Source organism: Parasteatoda tepidariorum, chromosome 10, assembly GCF_043381705.1.
Source record: "Parasteatoda tepidariorum isolate YZ-2023 chromosome 10, CAS_Ptep_4.0, whole genome shotgun sequence".
Lineage (NCBI taxonomy): Eukaryota > Metazoa > Arthropoda > Arachnida > Araneae > Theridiidae > Parasteatoda > Parasteatoda tepidariorum.
The window spans coordinates 61,877,010-61,900,074 of record NC_092213.1 but is presented as its reverse complement, the minus strand read 5'-3'; the positions used below and the strand labels follow the sequence as shown (position 1 = coordinate 61,900,074).

The following is a 23,065-nucleotide window of genomic DNA, read 5'->3' as shown; positions in this document are numbered from 1 at the left end:
GATTTCTAAGGGATGTTGTTTGTTAATAAAGACAAAAAAAAACCTTTTCAAAGTAAATTACGATTTATTTTAAATATTTTGATTTCTTATCATTTTTATTATTCTTAAATTTATTTCAATGTTGAATAAAATACATAGTCATATAAATGACATACACCATTATTCCTTTTAAACAAAATATAGATTGTGAAATATGTTATTAATGTAAATTTTTTATATGCTGTGCTTCTAGTAAAATCTATTAAATTCTGAACTAAATTCTTAGTGCATCTTCGTTACGGAATCACATTACATTTACTGTGTACCACAGTTTTTATAACTTTTATAATATTCCGAGGCAGTTGAAGTGCATGCCTAATACTTCATTGTCTGGAAAATTTTAATATTTTCACAAATCATCTCGTACGTTCGTGTGCGTGTGTTCTGAAGTAGCTGAGCAAGTGCAATTTGAGAACTTTGTTCCGAGGGCTTACACATATTTTTTCTGAACATATGTACATATGTGAATGAAAGAGACGGTACTTAAATTTAGAGAAATTAGAGAGAAACAATCAAGTCTGTCTATTGCATTATCTATCTATTAGGCACTATTACACATTGGTAAAGTTTCCCACTTTTTTAACACAGGACTTAAATATTAATAACTCCTATTAGGTATTTTTAATAATATCATTTTTCGTTTTTTTTTTAATTTTTTAAATCATATTGACTTTTTTAATTAGCCCTGAAACATTAGGAGTTAAATGTCTATTTGGTGAATTTCTCCTATTTGTCACGTCCATGTCTTGGCGTGACACGGGATGTGACATAGAGACGGTTCTGCGAAAAGGAAATTACAATTAAAATGTTGTCCTTGTTGGGCTAACATCATGTGTTTTTAAAACGTGTATTATTGTATTGAATCAGGCAGAAATACGGTTGTCAGCGGTCTATAAATGAGTCAATGATGATTATCTTAAGAGTAGAACGAGCTATAAGCCAGGTTAGTCTTTCGTATATAATTTATAAAGTTAATAAAAATTCCAAACTGCTTGACACATTGCTTAACTCCAAATCTTGTAAAAGGAATCAAAATTTGCTTGGTAATCTTTTAATATCTCTATTAATTTTCTATTTAAGTAACAGATTAGACATCCAGTCTGTCAATATTAAATCAATGCCAAAATTAATTTACTATTTAAGTAACAATTTAATCATCCAATTTGTTAGTATGAAATTTAAAAAAAACGCCACATTTACAATTCTAATTTTTAAATTTTTATTTAAATTTGATTCGACTAAAATTAATCTTTCACCCAAAAATAAGAAATTTGTGAATCTTAAGACAATTGAAAGTGACAATTTTAGAACAATTTATGCGTACTTCTCGAAAAATATAATTACTGTAAATTTTATATTTTGACTTTAAAAAATCATATTAACAAGGTGGAAAATTTCATCAAATTTTCTATATATCATATAGTTTTCTTCTATTTGATTTACTAACAATGTTTCCCCCTTGTAGCAGTTACCCTTTGCATTTGACACTCCTTGTTCCTGTCAGCCAAATGACTTATCTGTACCTCCTCTATTTGCCCACACACTTACATCAAATATTTTTAAACACCCTGTAGACATTTTAAAGCAATTTTTTCGTTACCAAAACTAATGTAATTTTAGAAACGAGATGGCGATATTTTTCGCGGCAATCGTATTTACGTGAAAAGATCTACCAAATAAGATGATGACGAGAAAAGCAATAAAACATAATTGAAATATATAAAAAAACGTACATAAACGTAAAAATATTACACAATGAAAACATAACATTAAAATATCATTAAAACATAAAAATATGACAAGATAAACAGTGCGCAAAAAAAAAAAAAAAAAAAAAAAAAAAAAAAAAAAAAAAANAAAAAAAAAAAAAAAACGGATAGCCTGAATAACTTTTGACCTCATGATCGGATTTTCACTTTCAATCTTAATGGCTCGTGTGGGTGACTATGCTAGTTAATTAGTGCAAACTATATTTAAAATAATGAAAAGCAAGTTTCCTGCGGTCCATTTAAAATTTTAGTTGTGGTAGTAAATTAATGTTAATGCTAAAGGATCTTTCTTATTTTAACATACCACTTTGTTGTTAAAAAGTTAAAAATTTGGATTTTTCATGTATATATACTTTCTTTGGAAAATAACTTCTATAGTGGTTATACAGAAATTAAATTATCGAGATATTTTTAATTTTCGTTACCCTTTTTTAAAATTTTCCAAGACCCGCGGGTACCTTGGAAATGAGACACAATACCGTACTTTCCTTGAATAAACATACTTTTTTTTCGGGATGGCTGCAATCTGGAAAATATGGTACCCATAGTTTGGTCAGAATCGAATTTTAAAAAAGTCGTATATTTAAAATTCGATTTTTCAGGAACTATTCGTCGGATTTCGCACAAATTTTGTATTTTGCCATGTGAAAAAACATTCTTTAAAATGATGTAAAAAATCACACACCTTACAATTAAATTTTTTTTCTCTACTATGTATTACTAAATAAAATAATGAAAAATAGTAAATATTTACTAACATTTATTTTTTGCTTAGAATTATCTTTGGATAAACGAATTTTATAATTGTGTGCAATTTGCTTGCAAATTTCTCGAGATATGGTGAAATAGGCAAAAAGAAAAATTAACATTATGGGGTCCAAACTTTGGATCACTCAGATTGCGGCTACCACCTATATTTTGGGGTTTAGAAATACGAATCCGTTGAAAAAAATATATGTTTACTCAGAGAAAGTTCGTTTTTATGTTCGATTTCGTAACTTAAAATATCGTCTGCCCTAAGTAATTAATATATTTGATTTTGCCCCCTCGAACCATTAAGATTGAGTCCTAGAACGTGAAGATCCTATCATTAGATCGAAAGTTTTTCAGGATGGTCCGTTTTTTTGGCGCACTGTTCAGTAAAGTACTCGGGTTGCCATTAATGAAACAACTTTTAACTTACTACATTCTTCTTACTTAATATTTTTCAATATATTTTTAAGGATCTCCGAAAACATTCATTGAAATGGCTGATTGTAGTCCACGAGAATGTGATCATCACTGTGCACAAGTGTGCCGACAATATGCATGCCCTTGTGATTACGAACCAGGATATACACCTATAATCGCAGAAAAAAGAATTTGCTGCAAATGGGAATTAGAATCCCCTGTTCCGTAAGTATATTAACATATTCGAGAGATTTTAATAAGTACAGATGGAAGTACTTTAGGCAATAAAAAGCCTTGCAAATTGAATTTAAAGTTGTGCCGAATTTTCTATAGCATTGAGGTAGCGAGTTCGATTCTTGCCGTTCCCTGAATGTTATGTCTTTTCTTTTCATTACCACCTGGGTTGATATTCGTCAATTCAGGCTTATTAGGGCAAAGTTGTTGGCCAGTCTTTCAGTGGCACCATATTAGGTGGGCCAACGTTGCTCCCACAGTAAGGACAGATATTACAGAAAATAAAGAAACATCCATGCCTTGTCCAGGATTCGAACCCTGAATTTCCCACTTCCCTGACCCCTACACTAGTGTTATATCATTATCTAATTTGTGCTATTTGTTCTTTAACTTGACTAAGATTCATAAGCCATTCCTTGTGATGCGCATCGAGCTTATATACGCATGTGTAACAACAAATAAATAAATAAAAATAAAAATAGTTCTTAGAGGTTGAGACTGAATATTCTTGCCAAGTTTGTAAGAGATGTATACTCTCTTAGGAGAATTTACAAATATCTTGTAATCTCGTATAGACAGTGATTTTATAGTTGGAACACAGTTGTTATTATTCAGTACTTTCACTCTTCCTTGTCAGTTGACTAAGAATACCAACCGTAAATGGAAATTACAATACATCTATAATTTTAAGACCTCTTTCAACCTGTTCCAAAAGTTCTTTACCTTTTCTTTCTTACCTTAACTTAAAGTTATTAACTTTTCAAAAGTATCAATTTCAACAAATATAACCTCTCGGAGTCTATATATTTCTCTAATGCACCATCAGTTTTTAATAATCATTTAAAATTAAATTATTGAATTAGAAAAAAACTAAGTGCCATTAACTTGCCCTAGCGAATCACAATAAGACAATGTCATTCTCTTACCAAGTAAGAAGCAGTGCAACAGTAAACTAGATTGACCAGAATGACGAAGTCTGTTACTCACCAAAAAATTCCTAAGGTGAAAACTTCTTAATAAATCTATATATTTTACGTCATTCTGACGTGATCACTGAAATTATCTATGTCTTTCTCAGAAAGAAGTTGCATTTTCACAAAATAAAATATTTCTGGTTTGAAAGTAAATATACAAGAGATAACTTAAACTTTTTTTTAATGTGATCGAAGATATATCATTTATACTCTAGTAAAAAGAATAAGCTTATTAAGGATACTTCATTTCCTTAGTCTTCACACTTTCCCTCCTCCATTACAATTGTTTCGAAAAATCTTGTTTTTTCCCTCTTCGGTACGTTTTAGTAAAATGTTGAAATAGGAAAAAGTAAGCATGGGAAAAAGTAAGATTTAACGAAACCATTAAAACGAAAAGGGGAAAAGTGCAAAGACTGGAGAAATCGTGAGACCTATTCTATTTATAAAGAGTATCTTTTAAATTATTCCCAACTCACAGAGATATTATCTGACCAGGTGTGAACAAGTTTAGGGATAGATTGCTTCAAAATGTCGGCAATCACTTTAAATTTGTAATAAATTTCATAAATTTTGCCTCCAAGAACTAAAATTTTTATTTTTGCTTGTCCAGGGAATGAAACTTGCAACTGTGTTTACAAAATATTAAAAATATTTCAGATCCAAAAGTGTGTACACCAAGGACGATCCTGAAATGAAAGACACGCTCACAAGGTATTTCGGAATGGCAAGATCCCATAGAAATCCCCATGATCCGATGCGTTTTACCGGCATAAACCATATTCCAAAGCTTTTGCATGCTGATATTTCTTCATTGGATTTTGACTACTCTAATATTCTCAAAGAAAGAGAGGTGATGCTTGCAGCCACTCAACCAGGTGACACATTTTGTAAGTTCAAAAGCATAAGGCCTTATAATAAAACAAATCATAACTGGTATGACATCCCATCTGGTCACCTGAATCTTGGAGAGAGGAAATCTGATAGAACAAGGATACCACCAGGACGAATTTCTGCTCAAGGCTTGAGTTGTGGACAATTGCCCTATCTAAGCTAATAAAGATCGAGTATTTTTAAATAAAAATATTGTCATCGCAGCTGTAATAATTTTTTTTTCAACAAATAGTTTCGCTTACCATTATTATATTATCAAAGTTACAGACTGCGGTCAATTTTACAAAATATCTTAACTACTAGTATAATTACAAAGAAAGTTAGATACAGATGACGTGCCAGGATAATTGGGACAAATTTTTAAGGTAAGAGTAGGGGACATAAAAGGATTCGGATTTGAAAGGCAATCCATGGTCGGAAACACCAAACCAATTCCGAAGTTTTAACCTAATAGGTTTATTAGATTGTTGCTGTTGTAGTTAATTTACGTCGCACTAGAGCTGTACAATGGGCTATTGGCGACGGTCTGGGAAACATCCCTGAGGATGATCCGAAGACAAGCCATCACAATTTTGATCCTCTGCTGAGGGGATGGCAGCCCCACTTCGGTAGCCCAACGACCTGCACGAGAAATAGAACACTTTACGGTAGAACAGTTTAACGAACAGTTAACAGAACAGTTAACAGTTTAACCAATACCGCACACCCTCGGTCCTTACGCAGACTGATCCAAGAGGTCACCCACCCGCACACTGACCGCAGCCAGTGATGCTTGACTTCGGTGATCTGCTGGGAACCGTGTCTTAACGATCAGTCCACTACGGGACAGGTTTATTAGAAGTCAAGAGATCGTGCGCGAACGATTTTTCGAAAAAATAAATAAAATAAGAATAAACAGATTGAAAGACAAGACTTGGAAAAAATAATTTTAAGCAAAATATGTTTTTTAGAAAAAATAATTCTTTGTTCAAAATTAGTGCAGTGCATGAAACTCTCAGATGAAAATTAATTTTTATAAGTTAATCTGCTTTTTGCATTTTATATGAACTGAGTCAAACGTAAATTGATAAAAATCAGTATATTTAAAAATTGCAGATTATTTTATCGAAATAGAATGTCAGGAATTGCAATGCTTTGTGGGAAAATTTCTTTAAGTGTTAAAACGGTTTAAGTTGTAATGCTTATTTCTGTGTTGATTTAAAGTTATTTTTCACACCTCTATACCTAACTGATTCAAAACTTCATATAAAACGGCACTTTCATCCAGTTCTCTCGTGGTGAGGCTTTTAAATTGTTGCCAAAACCTCTCAAAATTGTGAAAGCTTTAACTTTTGACTGTTTAACACTTCAAAAAATATTTTTCAAATCGCATATTAGTTAGCAACTTTGCAATGTAAATAGAAAGCCTTTTTTTACCTGTATTACTTATTTAACCACTTGCGCTTATTTAACCACTTGCACCAAGCATTAAGACGTGCCACGCACGTCTTAATGCTTTTGTCACAGAATCGCTGACGACGTGGTATTTACGTCATCATGGAATTGTTACAGAAACAAAAACGACATGCGTGGCACGTCAGGTGGAATAGTTGTCAGAGTACAGATCATCAGTGCACTGCATAGCGTACAGTTATAAATATTTAACCCACATTCTAAAATGTAAAGCAAAAGTGACGTTAACGACATCATTTCGACAAATAGAAAAAGAAAACACGATAGTAGTGATAGTGACTTTGATGAAATAATTTTTCCACTCCGAAAGTGACAAAGAATTTTTTCTGATGACGAGGAAGAATACATAAACGAAGACAGTGAAATTGATCTTATTCCTAAGGAATGGGTGTGGAAACACGCTTCGCACAATGTGCACTGCAGTCTGAGGCATCGCACACCCTCCTAGCGAGTTATACTGGACCGTTCTGGTACACGCGTCAGTGATTTTTTTTGCCAGCGCAAGTGGTTAAGAAAATATTTTAATGAAGTCACAAAGAATTTAATACGATGTGTTGTTTTCTCACTGAAAAAGAAAAAAGTGGAATTAGATTGTAAAACTTGTAATTAAAACAATTTAAAATTAACTTTTTCATTTTTAATAGTACTATATGCAAACATTATAACAGAAATTATGATTCCAAAATGTTCCCGTGCTGGTTGTTAAAGGAATACTGCAGAATCCATGATTACGTTTAGATACATGTGGATGTAGTGCTTAAGACTGGATTCCATGTTTCAATCGGATATAACATCGTGATTTCATGCTCTTTTGTATCCTGTTCCAAACAATTTGAGCTGCCGGCCTTATTAGACTCATCTTTGACTGTTTGTTTATCCATATCGCTTTCATTTTCTGGAAAGAAGAAAAAAAGTACACTGGTGTGCAAAACTTAAGCAACAAGTGGTTTTTCGGCCACAGCTTCCCAACTAAGTATAAGATAGCCATGAAATTGCAGTATAATATGCACGTAATTCAGTTAAGAGATTATTTGTATGCAAATTTTAGAAATAAAACGTCGTAAGTGATGTAAAAGTACGTAAACCTTGTGGGTCGGCGTGCGCAGGTCAAACCTGTGATAAAAGGATGAAGAGCACCGCAGTTAAAGTCATTCGCTGCAAGTGCAAGTGATTTGTTTTGTGAAACACGTCTTCAAGAAATCATTTAGGAAGAATGGTAGGGAAGGAAGAATGATAGGGAAGCTTGAAGAGGGGCGTAGTGTGACCAGTGTCGCCGAAGAGTTCGGGATCAACAAAAGTGTTATTTCTCGTGCTTGGAATGCCTTTAAAACTACTGGTACAGCTGTTCGGAAGGTTGGTGGTTGCCGTCCAAGGAAAACAACACCAAGAGATGACCGTTACATTGTCCTCCAGGTGAAAAGAAACTGTTTTCAGTCAGCGAGCGCCATATCTCAGCAACTGTGCACAGCCACAGGACGATAAGTATCAAGATTTACAGTGGCCAGACGCCTCCACAAACGTGGCTTATTTGCTATACGTCCTGAACGCTGCATACCTTTAAAAGTTAGCCATCGGCGGCACCGTTTAGAGTGGTGCAGAGAACACGAAACCTGGACACCTCATCAACGGAGTCGCGTCGTCTTCACAGATGAGAGTCGTTTTAGTGCTACAAGCGATTCTCAACGTCAGTTGATCTGGAGAGAGGTTGGAGCTCGATTTCATCCCAATAACATCGCGAAAAGAGATCGTTATGGTGGTCCTGGAGTTGTCGTCTGGGGTGGCATTATGTTGAACGGGCAGACTGAGCTTCAGATCTTCGACCGAGGGTCTGTAACTGGAGACCGCTACTGCAATGAGGTAATCCTACCCCATGTGAGTCTGTTCCGAGGGCCATTGTTCCAGATTTCATGTTTATGGATGACAATGCCCGGCCACACAGTACTGCTAATGTTCAAGTGCCACTGGAAAGTGAAGATATCACACGAATGGATTGGCCAGCTTACTCTCCAAATCTAAATCCCATAGAGCATGTGTGGGATGCATTAGGGAGACGTCTTGCGACACGACAGTATCCTCCTGATAACACCCATAAGCTGAAAGATGCGTTAAAGGAGGAATGGAGACGTTTACCCCAAGAACTCCTGAATAATCTGGTGCTTAGCATGGAGAGACGAGGACAAGCGACAATTACAGTAAGGGAAGGGCATATCCCATACTAGGGAACATCTGCCAGTTGTACTTACTCTTCTTCAGGCAATCATGTGTAACGCCACTATATGTCAAATAAAGCCTTTTTTTTTTGTTCCATTCCCTACTTTAAGCTTTATATTCATTTCTGCGCCATTATTCTTTTGCCATCGTTTAAGTACAAAACAATGTACAACATATTCAAATTTCATGTCAATCGGATGATTTCTTGTAGAGTTATGACAAAAAACGCACTTGTTGCTTAAGTTTTGCACACCAGTGTATTATAAACATAAATGATAAGCTAACTGTTTTGCTTGTATTCTGATTAATGTTATCATCAACTTATACTTATTTAATTTTTAAAAACCAAATCTAAACTGCTTGAAACCCAGCAACATTTGGTTCAATTTTATCACATACAAAATAGTTAAAGATTTTTTTCTTCTGTTGCCTTTACGAAGCAATTAATAATTATTACTAATCTTTAAGTAAAAGATTTTAAAAAATAAAATTTATATTTTTTTTACTTAAAAAATTAAAAATAGACCTGAAAAGTTAATTAACTTTAATTAATTGAATTTTTTAAAAATATTCTATGGATTGTATGAGTTTACATTCTTCTAACAACACATTTCTAAGTAAACACTCTTTTTTCTATCGTTATTTAAAACTTGTGTCTCAGAAGGTTAATGCTATTGTTCCTTACCATAAAAATGTTCTAAAAGTTAGCGTTTCTGTTATCCTCAAAAAAATATAATAAAAGGGAATTTGCAACTCATGTTGAAGGTAGACGCAAGTCACAGCGTTATTAGTTATAAAGTAGTGGTCGGAGCATTACGATATCTTTCGTCCATTTTTGGATGAAATGAAATGTTTTAACAATCACTTTTACGATGTTATTTTCAATGTAAAATTAAAACTAAAAGTTAAATATTGTGTGACCTTCACATTAAATTAACAATTTCAAACCTAAGCTACCCAATGTCTTACCAAATATTAGGTACCCAAGTACCAGAAAAAATTAAAGAGTGGTGACAAAACTTTTCTCAAAACTGCTACAATTTCACGAAGTTAATTTCCATTTATTTATTATAAACCAGTTTTGAAGTTATCACACCACGATGAACGAAATGAAAGTATTTTAAACATATGTGAATGTTAAATGTGTTTTGAAATGTGTTTTAAAGATAACAGGGACGGAATTGAAAATATTTTGAAAAGTAATATTCTCCTTAAAGCTTTACTTAACCATTAAAATACACTAAATACTCAACTGTAAAATTTAATAACTTCATTATGATATTTTTTTTATTTCATCATTAGAAAAATTATCAATTATAAAACATAAATTAGTCTCTGAAAATAAAATGAAATAGAAAAGAGGGGCAATCGTGACTAATAATGGAAATTTTTAATGCTGATTTTAAAGAAAATTGATGGTCTTGCAGTAGGAAAACTCACCATATTTCATCTTAATTTTCTCCATCCAAATTTCAATTACTACCTAGAGACAGCGATATTACTCGGTAGTTATTAATCAAGAACTTTAAGATATTCCAGTTTTAGATTTTTTGAGTAACTCCCATTTTTAAATGTCGCATTATTTTACTTATTTTTCAAATTAAAATCATACATTTCAGAGAAATCGACGGAATACTTTTCTAATAAACTTTTTTAAATGATTATTTTGTAAGACTAACGAACTTTTTAATGACTTTCTTTGAAACTTAAATTGTTAAAATTTGCTACGTAAACTAACATAAAAATGTTTTTAAGACATGAAATTTTCTATTTCTTGGAATGTTCTAAAAGGACGATGTTTAGTAAATTCAACAAAACAAATTTAATTATTACAAAATTATCTTTTAAGACAGACCTTTGAATCATTCTAGGTAACTTTTTAAAAAACTAAAAAAAACTAATATTGTATGTGAATGAAAATTGGGAACAGAATTAATAACGAAATATTTGTGACTGAAAACACAATTTGTAATTAGTAATTATAATTTTGCGAGGACTAAACTTTTGATGATGTATGATTATAGCTATGAGTTATCTATGAAATTCCGTTTACACTCACGTTTTGGAGAAATCAGAGTATGCCAACCTGTTGAGTAAAATATATTGGGTGTTTCGTACAGACCGTCTTTAATATGCAATTTTAAAATCCTTATCCAAATCGAAAACATTAAAGTATACAATTTGGGGTTAAGTTAATATTTATCTACCGAGGAAAAACAAAAATGCTATCGAAATCAGTACAATAGTTACTAATTTACAGAAGAGAAAGACGAATGTAATAAACATCAAAACAGATTTAATTTGATGTTGAAACTAATAATCGCCTTTAAATTCTTCCCACATCCAAACCTACTTTTTGTTTATTACAACCGATTTACAGTACTGTGACTGGTTAGGTTTCAATAGTGTTTTCGTTTTTTCAGCGGTAAAATATTAATTTGCGAGATCTCAATTGCGTATGCTTTTATGTTTTCATTTTTTAAGGAATCTAAAAGAAAAAAGCACATATTAAAGGTGGTTTTCAATGAACACCCTGTTTGTTAATTTTTGAAATAAAATACCTGTTTTGTCTTTAGTAATGATAATCAGTCAATAATTAAGATTTAATTATTATGGTTGAAATAACATAAATTAATGCAACCTAAGTTTTTAGAGGTTTTACAAAAATTTCATTATAGAGTTTATGATTTAAAAAATATCTTCATAATCTGTTTCAAAAAAGATGTCCAGTTTTTGAAATTTTCATAAAATTGTTTCAGAACCCACTTTTAAAATTTATTTATTCAATTACTTTCAAAAAAATTTTTTTTTAATTAATTTACCATTAGTTTCTTGGAATGTAATATCGCTAGCTGAACTGTTTTCCGTAATCATTTCTTCTGAAGGTATATTTGAAGAATTCTCCGTTTGCAAAGCAATCAATCGACTTTCTTCACTTGGCTATTAGAACAAAAAATTAAACTGATTCAACATACCAACCAATATGCATATGCACTAACTAAAATATTTCTTGCAATATTAAACTAAAAGCTACAAATATCTTGTAAAAGGAAGGATGCCTTGGAACCTGTAATAAAATTCTTTCATATCTAGCTTCTTTCTAAACGATGTAGATTATTGGTGATTATAAAGACGTATTAGCATTTAAAAGATAGATATTTGGCTGTTTCTAAAGACCCGGTTTCTTAGAACAGGACGCCGTCAGCTGGAAATCAGCGCTAACCTCTGATTGATCCATTTGTGAGTTTGATAGTGTGCGTCATCGAACGCTCATCTTGAACTACAATTGCCGTCCAACACAACTGCAGTTGGATTACAACGTGACGTTAACCACAGAAGCAATGGTGGACAACATCCAACAGCACATTGAAATCATTTGACATTAAACATAGCTTCTTCATTAAACATAGCACTCTTCATTTAGCTCAGCTATAATGTGTTTTTCATTGGACAAAGTCATTATTTGTTCTCTAAAACACTGGTCGACAATAACAAAATCAATACGAATTCAAAATAAATATTTTTACGTTACTAACGCATGCGCAACAAGAGATAATGTCTGCGTTGGACCGACTACTCACGCTGAGCTAACAAAAAAGTATTTTTTTAGCGCCAGCTCTACGTCAACTTTCCGCTGACGCCCATATAAGGCGCTAGTTCTAAGAAACCAGGCCTTGAACTAACAAACCAGTATTTTGCTGGCGTTGACGTCCCGCCGACGCCCAGATAAGGCGCTTGTCCTAAGAAACCAGGCCTTAACATGAAATATAAACCTAATAATGATGAATCACGAACAAGAAATATAATAGCTTTTCTACTGTTTTTTTAGTACTTTCTGAAACACTAAATACACAATTTTACAAAAAGGCCCTTAATTGCAATGCAACAAATTTTAATAAACTATTTAAAGCAGAAATGCTAGTTGAAGACTCCAATATTACTTATTATTATCAAATGTTCAAAATTAAACCTATTGCTCAGTTTTTCAACAGTGATGCAATTGTATCTCAGAGATTTTAATTAATTCAATAAAATTTTAATTCCCTAATTCATAATCTACTAAAAAGACCTTATTTAGGGCCAATTAATTCTATTTTTCACCGCTATCAGTACCCGGCACTGCGTCGATTTATATTTATGTTAATTTTATAAGCGTAGCTGACGCTCTTGTAGCGCTGAAGTCGCAGCTTCGTAGTAAACTATATCTGCATCTAGGAAAATGCCTTTAAAAGATAGATATTTTACTTTTTCTTTCTATGTATCTCATTTAAATATTTCATGACCGAGTACTATCATGATGGAAAGGTAAAAGGCCCCTTCGGGGCCTACAGGCCTTGAAGAACCCTATATGGCTATGACTAGGCAAAAGTAGTTTTCAAGAAGCTTTGTGGCAGAAAAAGCGAGAATAATATTAAAACAAGGAACATAGAAAGAAGAAAAATAAATTTCTTTTCTGCCCCTTCTCAGCAAAAATTTAAAAATAAATTGAAAGTTATTTTACTGAACAATTCCAATGCAACAAAAAATGAACTTATTTCGGTATTTTTACACCTGAGAGGAAAATTTTTTAAAATGTTGACATTGATTGCTCCTGTACTTACACCATTGACTGTAACCACACCTCTTCTTCTTCCGATATCAGCCCTCATAGTTTCTGGCATCCGATCGTTCAGCATTCGGGCAAAATCATTATACCTCTCTAAGGATGTCTCATTGGATATGAAGGTCAAAAAACTGTCTTCTGACAATGATGTACTGTCCAATCTCCCAGAATCTGTTCTCGGCACACCTTGCCTATGAAAGACGATTTTGATGCATAATGGTCACAATACTTTAGCATAATTTAAAAACTTACCAGGTTAGTTGCTTTTCTTAGCAGTCGAAATAGCTCTATTTTACAAATCGGTTAAAAAAACACGTGAGCAAATAATTTGAAATAGTGTGGTCCAAGGAATATATTGTAATTGAGAATGTTTTTAATGTTATATAGGGGTCCTGTTACGCTACATACAGAGCTGCCAACTTTCTACGTTTTTTGTAAAAATTTACTCTAGTGTATAGTGGTACCTAAGTGTATGTTTCAATGTATTATTTTTTATTCATTTAAACTTATATTTTCCACATTACTACACATAAATGATTTAAAAGTTCATATAAAACGCCTCTTTATTCAAACCTTTTGTATCGAAGTTTTTAATACGTTGGCAAAATTATTAAAAATTCTGAAAGCTTTGGTTTTTAAATGTTTCTTACTTTATAAAATATTTTGCTAAAAGCGTTGTAGTTGGCAGACCTGTACATAAAACCGTGCATAAAGAGATGAAGCATTCGATCAAAAGTAAAGCATGAACAGAAACAGTTAAAATCGAAACTCGTGTAAACCGTAAAAAACACCCTTTAGCCGTTAATAGTTGGGCAGAGAAACTTTGATTTCTAGTATCTGTAGCGTTATCAATTTCAGTTTTTTTTTCTTCTTTTTTGACTAAAAGTTTAACTTTTGAAATTTTTAGGTACCTACGATAGCTTTCTTTTGCTGTTTAAATAACGAATATTATTGTTTATAAAATTTATTTTAAATATTTTTTAGCATTTTTTGCTTAACAAATTTATTTTATTTATCAACTTTTTCAATATTTTGTTTTATCTCTAGTATTTTCAAAGTTTTCCTCTTCACTTCGTGTGATACTTTTTGAAACAGCGAGGTCTTTTGATTTTCAATTTTAAGATTTCCATTTTGTGCGTTCTTTGACTTGAGCTCGATTTTAGAGATATTTTTTTCAATAAAGAAACAAGTTATTTAATTTTTGATACTTCTAGCATTTCCCATTTTGGCTCCAAATATGCTCGTACGGAGACAAATCTGAGGATCAAGCAGTCGATGGAAGGGTAGTAATGTGGCTGAAGCATTCTTGTGACAACCTTACTGTGTGTGGTAGAGCATTGTCTTGTTGAAAAATAGCTCTCGGGAGCCCTGACATGAGTGACAACACATGTGGTTGAAGGATGTTTTCATGGCGTTCACCAAGTACATTCTCGAACAAGATGGCGATCAGTGCCAAAATTAAATTTGGATTCATCATTGAAGATGACCTGGTTCCATTCTATTACACTCCAATAATCCCATAGAGAGCCACACTACTCCAAACGGAGTCAATGGTTGGTGGTTGTCAATCCTCCCAGGGCTGTACAGCAGCATATCGCTTTGACAGCTGGTGTGATGGTATGTCACATGTGTTGCCACTCATGACAAGGCTCCCATGAGCCATTTTTTAATAAACCAATGCTCGGCAACACGCAGCAAGGGTTTCACTTTCCTTGTCTGCTTGATCTCCAGATTGTCACCGAATGAGCCTGTATGGGACCACTTGGGACAGCAAATTTGACAGCATCCAAGTTCAGTCGATTTAATGGTGTTTCTACAGAAACAATGAGAACGAGATGCCACAAGACATCATAGGGGATTTGTATGAAGTGTGATCGTATCGCATCATGCATTCGTGCTAGAGGTGGCCTGAAAACGTGCCAAAAACTTCATTCATTTGTATTTTTTTCCTGCAATAAATGATCATTTTGCTTTGATGTTTAACCACTTACTTATATGAATGTTGTATTTAAGTGTGCAAAATTTCGTTTCATTCTGAAATCTCTTCCTTGGTGCGCAACGAGAGTACAATGGTGCACATGAACTTTTATGATTCATTTTTATTGTCTGGAATTTATAGTACTTTTTAAAAAATATAATAAATATCTTTCAAGTTCTTTCTAGTTTACCTTATGGCCACTAATTCGCTTCTCAACTTTTTGTTAGCATTATGCAATTCCCATAATGAATAAATGTAAAGAGGAACACCTAGACTGCCTGAGATGAACATCAAAAATGTTACCACTAGTTGATACCCGACCTGGAAAAAAAATAATTTAATTCACATGTTTTAATAGCAAAAAAAAACTATACTAATTTCAATTGTCGTTTCTAAAATAAAACATTTAAGAAAATAAAATTGAATTGTTAATATTTTCTCAAGTTAAAATGTTTTTATGAATACCTAAGAAGTTATATGAAGATTTAAACATCGAAGTCTAACACAGGGAATATTTACACTGTTCTCTGTACATGATGTATATAAACCTACACCTTCTTCATCTTTTTTTTCTCTCTCACAACAGGTACTGAACTTTCGTTCCTCACCTCGGAAGATGCTGGAAGGGTTGCTCATTTACGTTACCCAGTGGGCACCTGTGATCCTAAGTCACGGAGGCGAGCAACATTACTCATGCCACACTGCCACAAATACCGGTTCATAGGGTGGGCCGCATTCACACATCACATACAACGGAGGACAACACAAGAGAGAGAAACATCCATGCCCAGAGCGGGATTTGAACCTGCAGTCATTGGCTTCGCAGTCAGGCACGCTAACCGCTCGGTCACCTCTCCAGCACTCCTTCTTTATAAACTTGTGTATTCTGACAAAAGCTAAAAATCTAAATATCATTTGGAAAAAACAATCTGAAGTTTTCGGGACAAAACCAATTCTAGTACTTGTATAAATGCAACAAAACATTTGTTCTCTAGTGTTATCATTCAACATAGCGGAAAGGGCAAGCGCAATCTAAGACGAGCGATCGTTGCTTTAAAATCATTCAACACAAAATCACTTATTATACATTGCAGCCGCATATGTATTATACGTTTAGTATTTAGATTTACCGTCAAATTTTAACTCTTTTAGAATTAGCAATTGGAGTCTTTATTGTAAAGCAGTGTTAAACCACACAAAAAATGAAAATTGAACTTGTACATCGTCATTGAACTTCCTATTTTGCACACAACTTAAAATGCGCTTCTAAGAAAATGGACATAGCTTGAAAAAATGTTTTATTTTATTTTGAAACCGGCTGACTCAGTTTTTAAGACTATCAATGTTAAACTCCATACCCTTGTAATTTTGAACCCAAGCCAGAAGACAAAGGAACTTTTGGATTGAGCATTTGGACAAATCTAGCCTTTATTGAGGCCTTTTTTTAAGAAAACTAACCAACTTTTGGATTACATGAAGAGGAAAACTACGAAGATTTTCCATGGTTAGCCCGATGGCAAGAGCATTCAAACTCGTAATCTGTCTAAAAATAGAATTATTTAACGTCTGAACAATAATCGGTGTGAGCCGGAGAGCAGAATTCGCATTGACCAGCAGTCACTGGAATTCGAACTTGGTCACCTCATTGGATGGCGAGAGCTTTTACGATCGCTTTTTTTTAGAGTTATCGTGGCTCTGAAATATGTGCTCATGTAATTCAGACCTTGTCATTAATACCCACCATCCGTTTGCTAATCTAAGTTATAGTAGTGCGCAGTGCGCATGAGCCAATATTATCTCCAAATCATCACTAAGGATTAATTCCAAACCTTTGTCATTAACCAATTAATGTACAGCTCTAGTAAAACATACATTCAATCTATTTTCTGTCTGACGGCCTCACTAGATTCCACAGCAGACAATTTCATACTCAACGCCATGTGACAAAGTCCTTCTTCCCTGTCACTCAATTCGTTCCTGCTTATATACTGACCTGCATCGGTTGTCAGAAGAACCTACTGGTCTCCAGTCCTGAACGGGTTCTTCTTGAAATTGAAATCACACTGGTTCATGAACTTGATCTAGATGTTACGATCTATAAAGTGGGATAGAATAACACAAAAACTGTTATGATAATGTGATAAAACTTTTCATCGTACTAACTTCAAGACCAGATCTGTCAACGGTATTTCTGGTGCTAAAACATAATAGAATTGCTATCACCACTGGAACGATCAATAGATTCATGGCCAGGAACAGATTCCGAAAATACTCCAAGCTTTCAAGTTTCATCAAAATCTGTAAGACAATAGGAGGTAATTGTTATAATAGATTAACTATATTTTGGTTTAGTAAGCAGCAACAACAAACCGCGAAAAGTAAAACTGGAATTAAAATATGTATTCTCCTGATAGAGCCACTCAAGACGTGAAGGTCGTTCCAGTGGGTCCAGCTAACTGCCTACAGGTGAGGGAGCTGAGACAGTCCTCTACCTATTGGTGCTCCAGTCTTAGGACTATCAGAATCTGCACTTTCCCTCCTCTTGGACTGTTTGGCACTCATACGGGAGGAAATTCATTCATCTCCTCTTCTTGTATATGATTTTTTAAATGTCAACGGATTCTTAAATCTGATCTGGCTCCGTCAGACCAGATGGGAGATAAGCAACAAAAACAACAACAAACTTGTATCTCTATCCCTATCAGCTTAACCACTTTGTACGTGTTTGTCTCTTTACTTCTCACCTATCATTTGATGCTTAGACACTTAGGGAGGTTTGTGTTTATGGAACCGAAACTATGGTATGCCCTTTTCTGCAATTTTCTTCGTGCTTCATTCCCGTTTTTTTTTTATTTATGCTTTTTATTTTTATAGGTAAAACAGTATTATCTAAAAGAAAACTCATTTTTAATTACATGTTAACAAAAACTGAACTTATAAGTCTTTTAACCATTTCCGTTCAAATCACCACTTCATGTAGACACGAATGTCTCATTTTTGTCCATGCAACATCCATTTGGTATTAAAAAGGACCGGTTTCTTTTTTAATTCATGAATAGTTGTTATTTATAAATTTTTTGCCACATCGAGAAACCGACTGCACCGGCCATTTTCCTTCTAGCAGCACATTACAAAGTAGCATTCAAGTGAAAGTTGTCAATGGTCAAAGAGTTAGTAATGTTGTTCATGGATGGGCAAACTGTTAAGTGATTAAGGCTCGTAGCTTCTCTTGTGGTACGTAGAGGGCAGTCAAGGGAGTCAGAAATGCCTATCCGGTGTAGGTGATAGTCATGTCTATTCACAATTTCAAAATTTGCAGCAACAAAAAAAATCTGTCGGGGGTGGCCCATGGGGATGAGATCGAGAATAAGACAGGACAAAAAAATTTCCTGCAGCTTCAGCAGTTGTGTTGTGTTTAACAAATTTAGTTGTCATCCTGACAAGGGTGAAAGAAATTTGATTATAAGGAATGACAAAAGGAGTCTGTGGAAGCGAGCATCCTGGTTTGGTCAGCTGGTCCACCCTCTCGTTACTAGATATATGGTAATGGCTGGGAATCCACAGGAAGAAAATTATCCGAAAATCGCTGATAAGTTTATCGATTTTTTTTTATTTATATACATGTTAATAAAAAGAACATAAGAAAATCGCACACATTTTCCAGGTAATTGAGCGAACCAGACCTTAGAACGAATCTTTTACAAAAATCGTTCAGACATGGTATGGATATGGATATAATTTGTTTGTAGCATTCCCACACATGCAAATAAATTGGTTGTAAATAAACTATTCATTTTAGAATTTCAGTTCCACTCATTACATCAGCTATTTTGAGAAATTTCGTTCCTTTATTCACGTAAGTTTGCACGGGCGCATGCGCACCACTTCTCTGACACTAGCGCAAGCGCACTTCAGATACGCAAGAACAGTCACTTCTCATCTACGTATGGAAGCGTACGGTATGATATGTAAAACAGCAAAATCTCTCCAGTAAGTTTAATTAGAACACTGAAGTTGCAACTTTCAAGCAAAATCCCAAAAAATAGAGCTCTTCATACCTGTTTTGTGCGATCGTTAACATTCATCATGTACAGAAAAAGATGATCTAATCCTTCATCTACTACTCCCAACGCTTCATCCATCCAAGATTCGATCTCATTTACTAGAATTAAAAATCAAATAATTATATCATTGAGCTTAGTGCGATAAGCTGTTGTGTTATAGCCCTGATTGTGTTACTTAAGGTGCATTTTATTCACATTTTCAACGCTTTATAATCCACACTTTAACAAGCTTTAAATTTTTTTTATCTTGATAAAATTTTCTATTGACGCTAATTTTTTTTTTTTTTTTGGGGGGGGGGAATATGCATAAAAATACTTAAATATCATTATGGGTAATAAAATATCTTTATATTTTTTTTTGTTAAATAAATATAGAGAATAAAGATATTTTAAAATTCACTTGCATCACATTTATGGAGTACTAAATTGCATCTTTACGTGATGTAGTCTGTTTACTCTTTCCCTCGCAATTGTACTCGAGGTATAGCAGCAAATTATTAAAAGAGAAAAAATTAAAATAATTAGGTACAATTACATTTTAAAAAAAAAGTTTATTTTCAAATCGAATAAGAAGGAAGAATAAAAATGAGTGTTTATTACTTTCTCAATAATAAATTGTCAAAGTAATAAACATCTATTCTACCAATGTTCATCATTTTACCCTAGTAAGTAATATGTGTAAATTATTTTGTCTACGTTTTACGTTTCAGGTCTAACGATAATAAATTTTTTAGACTACTTGAAAAGTAATTTTAAAAAAAAAAAAATTTTAATAATTTTCTTTTTTTATTTTTGTGTCAATTAATTTGTTCTTGCGGGAAAGTGATTGAAATTTTGATTGGATGTTAATTTTATTTGTATCACTTAGTATTTTACTCTAGTATTCTCATCCAGCACAGAGCTTCAGCTCAGTTTTGAACATTGGCTCATCCCATAACCATGCCCACACTGTCCCACCTCATTCTTGTAATAGTGTCAAGCACTGAAACTTTCCGGCGCTACTGCATGGTGTTGTGTTTTCATGGATTTTAGCAAAAGTTCATAAAGATATAATTATTATTATTTCAAGTTTTAAAAATTTTTTAGTTAGTCTTCACTGAGTCGTGATATCTTAGGGAATAGAAAGCTCGCCTCCTAATGAGGTGACCAGGGCTCGAATCCCAGCGAAGGCTGGTTGATATGAATTTCGCTGACCACAGTGCTGACGTAAAATATCCGATCATGAATAGTAGACGGATCATGAATTAGAGTTCCTTTGACGTTAGGCTAACTGTGAGAGGCGTTCGTGGTTTTCCTCTCCATGTAACACAAATGCGAGTTAGTTCCATCTAAAAGTCCTCCACTAATACTAAATTGTGCCAATACTTGATACAGGAGTTCCCTTGTCTTCTGGATTAGTTCCAAAATTACAAGGTTACGGAGTTGAACATTGGTAGTCGTAAACTCAAAATTGTGTTGGCTATTCTTCGGTGGTTATAAAACAAAATAGGTCTTCACTGAACAGCGGTGACTTATGGGATAGAGTTTTCGCTTCCCAAGGAGATGACCCATGTACGAATCACAGCGGTGGCAGGTGGATACGAATTCTGCTCTCGGCTCGCACCGACCACAGTGCTGACGTAAAAATATCCTCACAGGTAGACGGATCATAGGTTAGAATCCCCTTGCAGTCGAGTATATACGTATTAGTAATAACATTGTAAATTACAACAACGTAAGTCACTTTTCACTCTAGCCTCTCAGTTCGGTTGCTAAACATAACGAAATAGGAGCAAAATATATTTTTTAAAGTTTACTGACTATCGTAATGAGTGCAAAGATTGAAGTTCTCTGATTTATGACTCAACTTGGAGATTAACCATTTTAGCAATAGTGATTATGCTTGTCCGTAACTTTGAGAAAATTCAAACTAACACCTTCAACTTCAAATTAACACCTTCTATTTAATACAATTTTAATTCGTGATTTTTAGCGCGTTTTTCTGAGCTACGAAAATTAAGCCTCATCAAAAAAAAATTCGGGGATGGGATTTAAATAGAAATTAGTTCATTTTCCTTTCCAGATTATTTGTTTCATAAGTAAAAATGCAACAAGGTTTCGAACTTGAAATTAATAATCTGATTGGCCACAGCTTGAAAAAAAATAGTAATGATTCATAAGTTAACCCTAGATTGCAAAAGGAAGTCATTTTGACTGCTTTTTAAATACAATTAGAAAAACGATGATAATATGAAATATAATGACACAATTTCTCAGAATTTTGTGACTTTTTGTACAACATATAATTTTTCTTTTATTGTAAATATTTACTAATAACTTGCTACGTAACTGTAAATAATGTAAAAAATTAATTTTAAACGAATTTCTTTACACATTATTTATACTTTTACAATCCAGTCATTTTGACTGCTTTTGGGCAATATAGCTATATACTAAGTTTCAATCTTTCTAGTGTTAATTGGAAATTTCATAGATTTTTATTACACATTAATTTCAGAAATTAAGTTGGTCAATTTTAACATCTAGATAAATACTCTTTGGTACCTATCCGTTTGGGGAAGCCCTAAAAAATCGCCAAATTATTATTGATGCCAGAGAGGCTTACAAATTAATTGTGATAATAGATGTTGCTGTAATAAGTAGCGACTATACTAATATAAGTACCGAAGAAAAGTACTGTGATAATAGATTTTTACGCTCTCTGCCCCTGAAAGGAATAAATACTTATTTTTTTTAATTCAGATATATTTGGTAATCAGAAATTAATTTAACCATTTTGTATCATCGATGTTTTTCCTACCAATAAAATCCACTTTTGGAATATTTAAAGTAAATTGCGTGTTTAGAAAACTTGTAGCTAAAATTCATAAGACTGATGTAAGTATCTTTTTTCTATTACTCTATTTGCTTCTAACTCAATTTGATTGTTAAAGATACAAAGTTGAGAATAATGCCTTTTTTTTTTTAGTAGAAACCCTCGTTTAAATGTTGAATGAATATTTTCCATTTTTTTTAATCTTAAAACCGTTATTACTTTTGCATATACTTTATTACATAATTTTTTAAAAGTTAAATTTTCTGTCAACGAGTTTTTAATCATAATCTATTTTCATCACTTTAATTATTCATGTATTGTTATTCACAATTTATGTATTTGTTTGTAATTAATTGAAATTCATTCTATTTTGCAGAAATTATTTTTAAAAATTGTTTACATCATGTTATAAGATTTTAGAACATGAAAGTTTGCTACTTAATAACTTTGTAATAAAAACTTTAATTAAACTTTTTCTGATTTTGAAAATATAAATTCCGTTTCCTACCTGGAACGATAATTTCACTATCTGCGTCTCCCATAGCTGATTTGCATAAATTTGATTTACTTCTTGACTTAAATATATCTGTTCTGTATATTAATAAAAAATATTACTGATATTCAAATTTTTGAAGTTATGGAATAGACATTTAGATATTAATTCTGTTTGACTTATGTTTGAGAGCCTAACTTCGAGCTCTTTTTTCTTCTTCTGCAATTCGTTACTTGTAGCTCGAGAAGAAGTGAAATGATTATTATGGTTAGACTTAGTCTAACCATGTGATTTATTCAGATTTAATTGGATACCCGTACGCGACGTCACGCGCGTGCGTCGAATGGGATTGGCTTCTGAATCGATAAATGC

General features: G+C 33.1%; 2 protein-coding genes across 2 annotated transcripts; one reads left to right on the top strand and one right to left on the bottom strand.

Annotated features, from left to right (window-relative positions):
- The first annotated feature begins 1,034 nt into the window (after positions 1 to 1,034).
- Positions 1,035 to 5,280, top strand: LOC122269950 (uncharacterized). Its single transcript, XM_043045398.2, has 3 exons — positions 1,035 to 1,082; positions 3,032 to 3,203; positions 4,844 to 5,280. The coding sequence occupies exons 2-3, from the start codon at positions 3,055 to 3,057 to the stop codon at positions 5,238 to 5,240; spliced, it is 546 nt and encodes a 181-aa protein (XP_042901332.1). The 5' UTR covers positions 1,035 to 1,082; positions 3,032 to 3,054; the 3' UTR covers positions 5,241 to 5,280.
- A 1,876-nt stretch (positions 5,281 to 7,156) lies between these two features.
- On the bottom strand, positions 7,157 to 22,858 carry LOC107448119 (uncharacterized). The gene is made up of 7 exons (XM_016063227.3): positions 22,709 to 22,858; positions 19,380 to 19,483; positions 17,485 to 17,619; positions 15,512 to 15,642; positions 13,342 to 13,534; positions 11,563 to 11,680; positions 7,157 to 7,424 (listed from the first exon to the last, which is right to left on the bottom strand). Exons 1-7 carry the CDS (start codon positions 22,740 to 22,742, stop codon positions 7,264 to 7,266), a joined length of 876 nt encoding a protein of 291 aa, XP_015918713.2. The 5' UTR covers positions 22,743 to 22,858; the 3' UTR covers positions 7,157 to 7,263.
- Between the last annotated feature and the right edge of the window lie 207 nt (positions 22,859 to 23,065).